This window comes from Pinus tabuliformis, chromosome 2_1 (assembly GCF_031772625.1).
Source record: "Pinus tabuliformis cultivar Carrire ecotype Pingquan chromosome 2_1, CPIR1, whole genome shotgun sequence".
NCBI classification, from domain to species: domain Eukaryota; kingdom Viridiplantae; phylum Streptophyta; class Pinopsida; order Pinales; family Pinaceae; genus Pinus; species Pinus tabuliformis.
The window spans coordinates 819,012,918-819,027,393 of record NC_142299.1 but is presented as its reverse complement, the minus strand read 5'-3'; the positions used below and the strand labels follow the sequence as shown (position 1 = coordinate 819,027,393).

Here is a 14,476-nt window from a genome sequence, read left to right as displayed (position 1 = left end):
TAGGTAGTAGTGAATAAATGAAATTGATTCACATTTAAGTATACGAATAAATGTGAATAGATAGATCTATATATGAAAATTATTTTTGAGGAAATCAAATAAATGAAATAGATTAAGAATAATTATGAGAATCAATGTGAACACTTATTTTTAAGAAATGAAATAATAAATGTCTAGAATAGTTACGAGTTTGGACATTTATTATAACCTGGAGGGAATGAATCTTATTTGGAACCCAGAGGGTAACGGAAGGAGAGGCTTACTCTTACATTTATTGTAGAGGGAAAATCGAGGTAGGTATACTATAAGCGAAGTATTAAAATAATATGGAAAAATTATTGAATGTGAACGCGATGTTAGAGATGTAGTATGAAAAGTGTTTGGCATCCTCATCCGTGCCTGTGGGGGTAGCTTATAAATTGAGACATCAAGGAACCGTGTAAAATGCGAAAGAAGGCGTGTTTACTGTTTAGTCTAAAATCTGAAGAGTGAGGAAAGAAGCCTTGGCGATGGGGAATAGTGCAGCACAAGTGATGGTTTCCATTTTGTTGTTTCTAAGTATTGTGCAGGAGTCGATGGAAGCCGGAGTAGTGATGGAATTGACTGTAAATCATGGCAATCCCAATCTCTCCCGGAATCCGAATGAATGGAGGAATTTGCTGTTGCAGAGCAGGGATCGAGCGAGTGGTCTAGCATCCAGATTGCGCCCCGGAAGTAATTCCACCTACAAAAGGCAATTAAGCTCCGTCACTGTTTTGTCGAGAAACGCTGGGGGCACAAGCTATATTGTGAATGTGGGTTTTGGGAAGCCTGCAAAGTATAACATCCCTGTGCTTTTTGATACCTCGCAGGACGTCTCATGGATAACGTGCGATTTCAGCAGTGGGTCCTCCTCTTACAAGAAACTGGATTGCAGCTCGTGCTATAAAAACCTGGAAGGCGACGGCGTATCCTGTAGTGGAAAGAAGTGCATCTTGCAAATCCAAACCAACGGTGGGAGCGCTGTCACGGCGGAGATGAGTGAGGATACACTGTGGCTGGATTCTCAGTCCGTTGAAAAGTTCGGATTTGGGTGCGGAACCGATTTCTCAAAATACCAAGGCAATTCTTCTATTGGGCTCCTGGCTTTTGGCAGGGGCTCTCTTTCACTTCCTTCTCAGGCCAAAAGCAAAAGCTTCTCCTACTGCCTACCCAACTTCGTGGACCCTCAAGCTAAAGGAAAACTGAGACTGGGTCAGGATGTGTCCATTCCCTCCAACTCCAATTTCACCGCTTTGGTATCGAATCCTAAAGCTACTGCGTGGTATTTTGTTGGACTTAAGGGTATCACCGTGGGGAACACCACCCTCAATGTGCCCCCCAGCGCTTTCCAGTTCACTTCAAGCGGAGGAGGGACGATGTTGGACACCGGAATCCTTATCAGCCAACAGCCGGCCTACGATGCTTTAAAAGCCGCTTTTGTGAGTCAATTCCATGAAGCTCGTCCTGTGCAGAAGTCCAACTTCCCGTTAGACACTTGTTTCAAGTATCCCGGACACCTTTCGAAGCTAAAAGCTCCATCTATAACATACCACTTTCAGGATGGACTCGATCTGCCTATCAGTAAAGAAGCAATTTTAACAGCAGTATCGGAATCAGACATTTGCTTGGCGTTCGAGCCCTCGTCAGGTAATGATTTGAGCATCATAGGAAGTCTTCAGCAACAAGGTTACATTGTTTCTGTCGATCTAAACAGCAAAAAGATCGGGTTTGCTCCAGTTACTAGCTGCTCCTCCTAAACTACTGTTTATTCCCTTTCTGTTTGCTTATTGTATCGAGAGGCAGGCTTTTTTGATGTATAAGTTATGCTGTGCCACTTTAATAATACTCGTTATAATGACTGACGAGTGATTTTACATGAGAATAAGATTAACATTATTTCTACATTGTGCCCTGTTATTGATGGCTTCGTACCTGTGTTTTGGAATTTCATTTTATAAATAGAAAGCACGTTATATATCAATATCACGACGTAAATATTATATTTTCTTGAGTTAACATTATAGTTCGTATTAAGGAAGTGGAATTTATAAAGAATTCAGAGGGTTTAAATGGTTAATTGCGCTCATTGGCGTGGCGTATATTAAAATGCGGTGCATGAATCTTTATATTTATATAAATATAAATGGCTAACATTTCAGCTTAAGGGAATATGCTGATGAGAGTCATTTAAATCTCTAAAGTTGAGCGTTACACTATTTTGTAATTGAAAATTTAATAAAATCACCTGCCTTCCGCTGGCCTTCATTTCGCTTTGCCTCACTTTCTTGGCCATTAAGGTCCATTAACAGATTTGGATTCACTGGCCAGCAGTGGGAGTGCTGGCCAATGAAGATAATCTTTTGTTATGAGTTTAGAATTGTTTGCTCGTTGGCCAGGGCTATCGAAATATCGTGTGTAACTGCGTGGAAGACTCAGGCCGATGGGCTGCTGAGGACCGGGCAGTCCATCATTTTGTCGAAAGAGTTCGGGGACCCTCCGTTTGAGATTTCTGATCACCTCATAAGGTTCGGGTGGATCATGCCTGCGTACACCATGGTTCTAGACGTGCAGCACGTAGCTCTTCTGTCGTGTGGTTTTTGCGAAGACTACACGGATTATTATCATACCTCTTAATTCCTGGCAAGTGTAGGGTTTACGGATTATTATCATACCTCTTAATTCCTGGCAAGTGTAGGGTTTATTGAAACTTGAACTAAACTTTGGGGATTGTAGAATGCTTACCCAGCTAAAATAATTGGGTAAATAGGCAATCAATATTTACAATACTATAAAATATTTAATACACCCTAAGAGCGTACCCTATCGGTACAAGGTTGTCGTGACGCTACCCAGCCAGCTTATGCTTATTCTTATTCATAATAAAAGGTCATCTTGCCATGATAGGGCTCGACATGTATTCTGATTCATTCATGGTGAGTCACTTGACGTTCCAATGCGTCTAGGGTGTCGTGAATCCATGGACGATACAGTTTGATTGAAGTTACTGAATTGAAAATTCAAATTGAAGGAACGATTCACCCAGCGTAAATCATCTCAAGTAGCAAGCATGATGCATCCAAAGTAGGAAACATCGTTGTGGGGTTAGTCTAGCATGCCCCCATGAGCTTTGGTTGTGGGGTTAGTCTAGCATGCCCCCATGAGCTTTCTACTTTTTGTACATGTACAATCATGCTTTTACTATTATATGTGAGGGTTTTAAAACAATTTTAGAGTCAATTATTTTAACTTGAGATAAAAAAAAAAAAAAAAATCTTTTGTATTGTTTTAAATATTGTTTTTGGGTGTCTCTAAATTATTGTCTTAAAAAATTGTTTCTATAAATACAATATAAAACTTATATTATTATTGTTTCTATAAAGAAGACATTATTGTCTCTTAGAGAATTTCATTTGTCTTTGTAGGGACATTTTCATTTTTGTCTCTTTAGAGACAATAGCTCATATTAAAAACATATTGTCTCTATAAAGACTATATGTCCATAATTCCAACTATTATCTCTCTAGAGATAATATGAAAAAAGATTTAAAAGAGAAAACAAAATCATTTTAAATGTTATTTTGAGGTGGTTTCAATGTTTAAAGTTCCCAAATAGTCATTTTAACTACCTCAAAATCTTTGTTCTTTATGGAAAAAAAATCCATTTCCTTTTAAAGCTAACATTAAAGTCATTTTAAATCTAAATAAAAATCAATTTCCAAAAGTTAACAATTCTTGAAGCAACCTTGAAAATAATAAGGCAACACACTTATATTTGTTGAAAATATATTAATTTCATTGAATTTGAACATGCAAGATCCTCACTTGGAACTTCATTTGATGACATATTATGAGGCAAAAGAAAAATGTTCAACATTTCTCAAATTCTACAAAAGGGTTTACTCTCTCACATTTAAATCCAGAAGCTCGAATCACGTTAAATGGTGGAAAATTTAATTCATACCCTTGTATAATTGGAATTAGCTTCCTTGATAACAAAAAATTGCTAGAATTTATATGCATTAGAATCAACAATTGATTGGCAACCCTGTCTTGATGAAGATTTTACAAAAATGGAAAACTGACAAAGGCCCCGACAACATGATATAGGCCAATTCTCAATTTGTTGGTGACCTACAAAGTTATCTCCTCCATTACTATCGATGATGCAATATTTATTTAACATTCTCCAATTTGTGTAAACCTACTCACAACCATAAAATACACCTAATTGTTGAGCAATATTGCACGGAAGTTTTGGACTCTCTAGTTGAGGAAGAGGTAATGAACTATTCTGATGGATGTAGATGTAGACTCCCAACCTGCAAACAAAAAATGAGTCAAAAACAATAAATTCACATTTCCTTAATTTATTATCATCCCTTAAAGCCTAGTAGACTGTAGCATAGAGTTTAATTACAGTTCCCATAATTATTATCATTGGAGAAGCATTATATTAATCCAATCAGTCACATAAATTTACAAGCAATAGCTTTAATGCCTGTTGGACGAAAGCTTATTGGAAAATAATAAAAATAAGACACTTTACTAAAGCAAAACTAAAAATTGAATAGATCATGCGAATAATTCAAATGCATCCGTAAACACTACACAAAATTTCCGAAGGTCAATTATATATTTACAAAAAGATTTTTTTTGTTAAAGAACTATGAAAAACAAAATATTGGGAAAGCAAGTCATCAATAAAATGAAAATGATGCATTCCCGCACTAATAAACATAGGAACTCCAGAAAGAATAAAAATGAAAAGTAATAGGTGGCTTGCACAACACACCAAACAAAATGGGCAGGAAAAATCTTGTGACTGTCGATGAACACAACATACAATAGTTAGTATCTTATGATGGCATGTATCATAATGATGTATTTCACAATGTAAGGATGCTACAATTAAGTTCTTTAATGTGATGTGTCCTCAACTTATTAAGGTTAGTATTAGAGAAAGAATATGAGTTATGTTCCCAAAATATGTGAGTTTCCTAGGTCGAGGTTCGATTAACTAGGTGGTTATGAAGAGTGAAAGGTTGGTGATCTCTTTTTTTGAGTGTTTTGGTTCCCTCTAAGGCCTATAAAGTAGTAATTCCACTCATTCCTATCCTATTGTTCCTAAGAGAGCATGAGAGATTCTGAGTGAAGTCTAAATCTAATATCATTGTTTTGCAAGAAGAGGCTCGTTTTATGAAACAATGAAAATATTAATCCTTGGTATAGGAGAGTATTAGCTAAGTTTTAGCCTAGGATACGATATAATAAGAGAATTCCCAATGCTTCTTTTCTTAATCTAGTTCTATCTTCCTTATAGAGTTCTATCTTTATTCTAGAGTTTTGTTAACCCTTGCATAAGTATTTTATACTGAGTAATAGATTCCATAGTATCCTTCGGTTTAGGCTATTTGAAGTATCCATTTCTTCAACCCAGGGAGTGGTCCAATAGGTGAGGAAGTCACAAAGTTACTCCTAGTTATTTTCATATCTCTCCTATCCACCTTGCTCTCCTCTAGGGCTCAGCTCATCTAAGCTAAGTATGGGATGGGTAGTATTGGTACATAGGAAGGAAATCCTAGTGTCTCAAACCTCGGTACTCACTACTTTTTCCAAAAACAGAACAAGTGATTCAACCCCACCTTCTCTGCAGATATTTTGCTGCAAGCTTTCATGAAGGGCGCCCAATAGATGCAAACATTATGTAGAAGACTTATCCTTCCTCCTTAACATGCGAATTTCTCCTTCCTCTGCCATGAGACCTCTTATTTCCTCCACAAAGGCCAAGTTACTCAACACTTCTGACGCAATACCTTGCCCTTGATACCCATTTCTGCAGAATTCAAATAGAGTTGAGATTCCACCAAATGTAGAAATCACAGAGGAATACTCCTTATCATTACAATGATAGATCCCTAAGATTACATTTGGCTCGGCATTAATTATCTCCTCCTCGAATTCAACAATCAATCCCTACAGAGCCTTGACTGTTTTCTCCTTGCACAAAGAAGTTCTAGATTCCAAAAACCTAATCAACAGTGGCACAACACTTCTTGTAACAACACAAGTCGTAAAGATATCAAATTTCCCCAGAATCGACACTGTAAAAATTGCACATTCTCTGATAGGAACAATATGTGAATCGAGAAAATGCACCAAGTAAATAATATCCACTCCTCCATCTACCACAAACAGAATATTCATGTCATCTTCCTCAAAAAATTGTACAAGAGAATCAAGGCCTATTTTTTGAGTTCAATATTACCAATCTTAAGCCTTGCAAACAAACCATTGTAAAATAAAAACCAGGGCATCCTTGCTGGAACGCAGGCTTGACACCCTAAAGCCATCACTAGATTCCCTGAACCATTTTTTCTTTATGAGAATATCAAAATCGCGTAGATGACAAATGAGTTTGTTGGCATGCACATCCAGGTCACTCTGCATCATAAGCTTCCCACTAAATGAAAGCTCTCTTCAACTCTTTGCAATCTCTCTGGCCTCTTACACACTCGCCACAACATTGGGTGCAAGTTCCATCAATAATGAATACTTGACCCAATAACTAGAATCGTCCTTAAGGATACTCATGATGGTGTGACTCAGTATTTCTAGCTTAGAAGTGATAGTATATAAGTACAACGACACAGAATTAATCCAAATAATTAATAGAAGAAAAAACCTAATAACAATTAATTTCTTGTTAAATGTGCATTTATTCTCTAGGTTAATAAAGAAATCCATCATGTGAATTTCTATAGTGACGTAAACAATAAACCAGGAAATCATATTCACTAGGTGTGTTAATGTCTCCAAATCAACCTCATTTTGTAGCAGTTGAAGCCTTCTTAAATGCTACTATGGAAAGACTATGAAAGATCATATCGATAAAAATCCTAACAACCAATAATTCAAATCAAGATATCAAAGATTTTGCAGTAAAAATCCAATAATAACTTTAAGAATAATCTCTTAGTTTAAAAGATATTTAAGCACGACCGATCAATACTCCAAAAGACTGCTATAAAATTAAAATAGATAAAAAGTGTCTATATTATATAGTAGCTACAAAACATTGACATCAAGATCCTATCTTAAAAAAATAATTTGATAAGTGTTGCAACTTGAAGCCACAAGAGTTTTGGTAGGCAAGCAAACAATTTGATCCGAAAACAATAAGCAAAAGCTTTTGGAAAAGCAATTCCAATCATCCCTACAAACAATTTGATTCAAAAAAACTGAGCAAAATATTTTGGAAAAGAAATTCTAAATAACCCTATAGGCAAAGCTGACATGGATTCTGTTAGAGTTGAATAGTTGAATAGTATATGTGATCAAATGTTCTCTTTCATATTGATGACAACATTTGTGTCAAACTATAATACTTTCATATCAAACTTGGCTTGTCTTGTGGACCCGTGACTCTGTTTTTTTTGTTTTCCAGCCTTAATCCATTTTCTCTTTGTTGATATCAATTCCCAAACTCTAGTTGAAATCCCTTTAATATTCTAACTCTAGCAGAAAATCCATTTGATATTAACTCTAGACACATTCCATTTATTACTTAAAAGCCATTGCCTAAGTCCCTTTTAAAGGGTTAGAACCTGCAGACCACGTGTCACCATATTGCAAACTCTCCTATCCGCCAATATCACAAAAGCCTTCCCCCTCCACCGATTGAAATATCATCTCTGCCCACCGACTGTGATAAGCACTTCTCTTCCCTCACTGATTGCAATAAGTCTCCCCCTCTGATTGCAATATCGCAATTGTGGAACACATCAATCTTAAGTCCCTCCCCCATAAGGTATTTCTCCCAATTGTGATTTTGATGTGGTAGGACCCCTTTGAACGTGATATTTTTATGTTGCAATTTTGTTATAGCTTTAGGTTTGGGTCTATGGTAAACACTTCTCACCGATGCGAGAAAGTCCTGGAAGATGTGATATTTTATGCAATGTATTGTGATGGGCTTTCGGGTCCACCCATCGTCAAACCTCCCAAACCTCCCCACTCTCTATCGTAATATGCTTTCCATCTAACGACTCCCAAGCCTTCCCCCCATCATGTTTCCCTTTAGCGGCAAGGGGGGAGGGGGTCCAAAAAGTGGTATTTCCCACCGGGGCCCGCTGCTATGTGTCCCTCCTACATGATTTTGCACACCCCTTCTCAAAACCATATACCACTCTTACCCCCCTCTAAAAACTACTCATCCTCACACTCTTCCGCCAACAATCCCACGCTTTATTTCCACCTCCACTCCCCTACTCCCACGTGGCCCATCCACGTGCGTCCATCCATAATTCGAAAGAATCAACCCCCCCTTTTCTGCGAACATATTATTATCTCCCAAAATTTCTCAAAAGTCTATAAATGGAATTAAGTTAACATAAAAAGGGGAAGTTGTTAAAACTGAAATAACAACAACAAACAAATGGACAACGAGGACACTTTTACCATGTTTTAAGCCTCAAAAGGAGACAACATTGCACATTCATTAAAATAGTTTTCAAGACCGGCTGCAGTAAAATGTGGAACAACAGTGGAATTAATCAACGAGTAGGATTAACATAAATGTATATTCGAGGCCTCAGTTACACCAGAATGCCCAAAACAACACCAGAACTCAACCGACTGATATTATTAGCTGTTTGATCTATTTTTATAACTTTTGTAATAAATCTTGAGTTTTGTTTCAAGATATTTATGTTTGTAAATAATTGTATAAATATTTCAGATTTCAAACTATTGTAGGTTGGATGTTTGTGAATCATAGCTTGGAGATAGTGTACATTTTCCAGTAATATAACATGCAGTTGCAATTATTATCTTGGGATTCTTGTTGTATGTTTTTATGACAATGTTTTCTCTAATATTTCTTTTCATATCATCTCTATGTTTTTCTTGTGATCATCTCATGAGTTTTAAACAAAATTCATAGGTTATATACTCTGTTTTGTTGAGATTTTCATGCTAGTGTTATTTCTTCTTGATGATTGAATTCATGGTTACATTCTCATTATGGTCTTCTATCTTTTCATCCCTACACCACCTCGACAACCTATTTATATCACTCATCATGCTTACCTTGCCCCATTATATCTCTGCAATTGATCATTAGAAACCTTAGCCTAGTCCCTAGATCTATGAGCTTCATATAGTAAACTCTTAAATCAAACACCATTGAGCTTAATATGTAGCCTAACATCTGAAATCCCTCTCCAGTCATTTCATTGGCTATGTTATTCTTGAGAGAGCCCTCTCGTATTTGGTAGGGCTAGCTGCCAAGTCTAAAGATTGGTTTTAGGTTACCTCCTTGGCTTCCTTTCTCAGCCTTGGGATGGTAAGGAGTGCTAACATTCTGGCAACCATACTAGGGAGAGAGAACAATTTCATATTCCCTAGGAAAGATTATCAAAGTAAATATCTGATTTGCTGATGGTGGGTAGTAGTCAGACACATATGAAGGCTGAATCATTCACCTAGCGACTCCAACCAATGTTCAACCTAATTTGAAGACTCCATTGGAGGATGAACCTTACCAACAGAAACATGAAAAGACAATATGGAAAGATTAGATATTCAACATGGAATTTCATCCAAGACATCATGTTCTTTGTCATAAATTATTTCTTCACTTTTTCTAAGAACATCAAGAAGGTTTTCCATAGTATAATATATTTGAGAAAAGATCCTAAACCTGCATTTGATTCCTTTCCTTTGAAGATTGTGAATACAAATTCCCCCTAAACTTTTAATCTTGGTCCAACCCCTTTCTCTGAAACTTATGTTGATCATATTCAACTCGATGAGCCTCAGGAGATCGAGAATAATCCTATAGCTTCTGTACATACTCCTATACCTTGTAAAATTACAGATAGATACAAGCCAATCATATTACCTCCTATACTCCATGATTTCCATCAAGATTATTACAAATATCTTCCCAGGTTTGATGGAGAATATGGTAACATTACTATTGAAAACACATTCAGAATTTTGAAAAGTTTCTTGACATTTTTGAGGTTGAAGAAGATGATGTCAGTATCAAGTTTTTTGCTCTATATTTGCAAGGTGAAGCCAATAAATGGTTCAAAAAATTTCTAGCTATAAGCATTTTCAATTTCCATTAGTTTTTGAAAGGTTTACTAAAGAAATAGGTGATCAAGAGGAATCCTTTTATGATTTTAGAAGAATATAATGGTTTGAAAAGACAACTAGGAGAAATAGTGCAACACTTTTCAACTAGGTTCAATGAAGTATACCATTCAATCCCTGTTGATATCAAACTGCCTCCTGGTTTAGATCTCTTACACTACCCGGATACCTTTGATCCGGAAATGGCATTCCAATTGAGAGAAAGGGACCCTACTACACTTGAAGGAATGCAGTACAGTGAAATAGCTGTTGAAGCTAATCTGTTGGTCAAAAGGTTGAAGTTGAAGGAAGCACAAAGGGAAAATATAGAGAAGGAGCACTTGACATCTTTAGAAGTAAATCTCAACATTTTGGTAAGAATAATGGAAGAAATGATGTGAAGGATCACCAAGAGATATGATATTTTTGTTCAAAAACACAGTGTCCCACTTATTGCCGAAGAAAAAGAGGTTGTTGATTCTAACCATTTTACTGCTAAACCCAATTACTATAGATCAAAAAATGATTGTTTTTTGTATTCATTTATGGAAAGTTATGAAAATAGATTTGTAGATCAATCTGTGGAGAATAAATTTTTTGATCTAATGTGAATGCTTGATGAAATTACTTATATTTATGAGTTACCCGAGTATGATTAGTATGATGATGACTATGTTGTCAAAATCGAGGTTGACTTTTCGACGCAATTAATGGCATGTTTTTGGGAGGAGGATGTTCAGTTACAAAAACTCAAAAATAACACTCAACTTGTGCATATCAATCAGGACAATAATGAATAAAATGCATAATTTTTCAAAGTAAGTTAAAGGTCTTTGCCCTTATGTTTCACTTCATTTCAATTTCTGAGAGAAAACTTTCCCAAGATTAGTAATTAGTAGTCTTTCAGTTTTGATATTGAGCATGAAGAAGACGTTGAGCTTATTCGTCAAGACTCCTTACCCTTGTGTTTCTCCTCATTTGCAAAAATAAGAGAAAACTATAAGGTTGCCAAGGAAGAAAATAAGAAAGTTGACAATAGTTGGCAATCTTCTCCTAAAAGTGTTGAGAATGTTGTTTGTAATATAAATCATTTTTCAGTCAGCAATCACAGTTACCAAGTAAAATTTAGTTTGAAAATGTAGGTGAAAATGTGAAACATGAATATCTTATACAACATCATGCAGTTTCATTAAAACTGATCCAAAAGAGGCTACAACAGCCTCCTCATATTTTCACTGATCCAGTAGGCAATTATTTGGATGCGTTTTTCAGATAGAGTGGTCCTTCTTTGGTTGTTTGTGAGCGTGAAAATAGGGGTAAGGGAGATTTATTTCAACAAATAGCTTTGTTTTCTTGTCCATCAACAGTCTCATCACAAAGGTCACAGGAAGTATTGCTGCCTTATCATGACAGTTTTGAGTTAAAGCTCTGTGAAAGAAAGGATGCAAATGAAAATTTGAAGCCCTGGTATGAATATTTCCTAGAAAGGAAGTGTAACATGTTAGATCCTCCATTTGAAGATCCCTTTGATAATTTGTTGCAGTCATCAAAGGAGGTAATGTTTCATGATTTTTAACACCCCATTGGGCAGTCTTTTGCAAGCATGGGAAAGATCGAATGTTGTTTTGTTTGTCGACATAAGTCTTGGTTTCAATTTTCATTGTGAGTTGCCTACATGTACATCATTCTGTCTGCTTACATAACATGTGGGCATAATTTCAGTGAATGGCCACCTCTTTTTTTGCCTTCATTGGAAATTTCGTACCATTTAAGTGAGCAGGTTATGGATCAATTAGAGTAAGTAGGAGTGTGAATAAGCTCATCCATTTGAGAAATTTTTCCAGTAACATAAATTTGGTTTTTAGAATTAAGTTTTTCAACATTATTTCAACCTACACTAATTTCAGTTTGGTTGGCAGTAGTGTACAATTTGGGTTTGATTACAAAATAAGTTGGTTGCAAGTCATTAGGTTGCAGCGTAATGGTTGGGAGTAGCCCAATGGACTAGGAACTGATCTGAAAATTTAGAGATTTGTGGTTCTTGACACCTCCTAAAGGAGTTGTCATCCCCAGTTGGAGCCAATGTTAGTGTTGAATAGTATCTCTGATCAATTGTTCTCTTTCATATTGATGACATAATTTTTGTCAAACTATAATAATTTCAGATTAAATTTGACTTGTCTCATGGACCCATGATTGTTTTTTTCCCCTTTCCATTAATCCATTTTCCCTTTGTTCATATTAATTCCCAAACTCTAGCTGAAATCCATTTAATATTTCGACTCTAGCCGAAAATCCATTTGATACTAACTCTAGCCACATTCCATTTAACACTTAAAAACCATTGCCGAAGTCCCTTTTAAAGGGTTGGGACCCGCAGGCCACGTGTCGCCATATCACAAAATCTCTAGCCCACCGATTTCACAGAATCCTTCCCCCTCCATTGATTGCAATATCGTCTCTGTTGGCTGATTGTGATAAGCCCTTCTCTCCCCTCGCCAATCGCAATAAGTCTCCCCCACCAATTTTGATACTGTGATTGAGGACCACATCAATCTTAAGTCCCTCCCATGGAAGGTCCTTCTCCTGGTTGCGATTCCGATGTTGTAAGACCCCACCGAACGCAATATTTTTATGTTGCAATTTTGTTATAGCTTTGGGTCTGGGTCTACGGTTAACACTTACCACTGATGCAAGAAAGTCCCATGAGTGTAATATTTTATGCAATGCATTGTGATGGGATGTCGGGTCCACCCATGGTTAAGCCTCGACAATCTCCCTGCTCCTGATCATAATCTACTTTCCATCAGACGACTCCCAGGCCTTTTCGGTCCCCCACCATGATTCCCTTTAGCGTCAAGGGGGGGTCCAAAAAGTGGTTTTTCCCACCTGGGCCCACAATTACGTGTCTCTCCTACATGATTTCACACCCCCCTTCTCAAAACCGTATACCACTCCTACCCTTCTCCAAAAAATACTCATCCTCACACCCTCTCCTGCCAATGGTCCCAGAATTTCATTCCACCTTCGCTCCCCTACTACCACGTGGCCCCTCTGCGTGCGTCCATTCGAAATTCAAAAGAATCACCCCCCCTTTGATGCAGACATATTATTACCTCTCGAAATTTCTCAAAAGTCTATAATGGAATTAAATTACCATAAAAATGGGAAATTGTTAAAATTGAAATAACAACAACAAACAAATGGACAGTGAGGACACTTTCAACACGTTTTAAGAAGCAAAATGAGACAACATTGCACATTCATTACAATAGTTTTAAGACCAAATGAAGTAAAATGTAGAACAACAGTGCAATTAATCAGCTAACATGATTAACAGAAATGTCTATTCGAGGCCTCAGTTACACCAAAATGCCCAGAACAACGCCAAAACTTAGTTGATTGATATTATTAGTAGTTTGATCAATTTTTATAACTTTTGTAATAAATCTTGAATTTTGTTTCAATATTTCTAATTTTGTAAATAATTGTATAAATACTTCAGATTTCGAAGTGTTGTAAGTTGGATGTTTGTGAATCATATATTGGATCTAGTGTACATTTTTTGGTAATATGATAGGCAATTGCAGTTATTATCTTGGGATTCTTGTGGTATGTTTATGTGACAACGTTTTCTCTGATATTTGTTTTCCTACCATCTCTATGCTTTTCTTGTGATCATCTCATGGTTTTTAAACATAATTCATAGGTTATATGCTCTGTTTTATTGAGATTTTCATACTAGTGTTCTCTCTTCTTGATGAATGAATTCATGGTTACATGCTCATTCTGATATCCTATCTTTTCATCCCGACACCACTCCGAAAACCTATTTCTATCACTAATCATGCCTATCTTTCCCCATTACATCTCTGCAATTGATCATTAGAAACCTAAACCTAGTACCTAGATCTATGAGCTTCATCCAACAAACTCTTAAATCAAACATCATCGAGCTTAATATATAGCCTAACATTTGAATTCCCTCTCCCATCATTTCATTGGCTGTGAGATTCTTGACAGAGCCCTCTTTAATTTGGTAGGGCTAGCTTCCACGTCTAAAGATTGGTTTTAGGTTACCTCCTTGGATTCCTCTCTTACCCTTGGGACACTGTGGAGTGCTAACAGATTAAATCTGAGAATAACTTTTGAAGTTCAAATTCCACTTTCTTGAATGCAATGAAATAATGAGATAACCTAGACTTATTTTTCTGGTTCATCCTTCATGGTAAATAAAACTAGCAAATAACATAGAAGGAAGAAAAGAACAGAAATAAATTATATACCATTGAATGCAATCACATCAAGTGTAAATATC

General features: G+C 36.5%; 1 protein-coding gene across 1 annotated transcript; it reads left to right on the top strand.

Moving 5' to 3' along the window:
• The first annotated feature begins 509 nt into the window (after positions 1-509).
• Positions 510-2,655, top strand: LOC149203155 (aspartic proteinase nepenthesin-2-like). Its single transcript, XM_089401779.1, has 2 exons — positions 510-1,747; positions 2,397-2,655. The coding sequence occupies exons 1-2, from the start codon at positions 510-512 to the stop codon at positions 2,653-2,655; spliced, it is 1,497 nt and encodes a 498-aa protein (XP_089257905.1).
• The last annotated feature ends 11,821 nt before the right edge of the window (positions 2,656-14,476 follow it).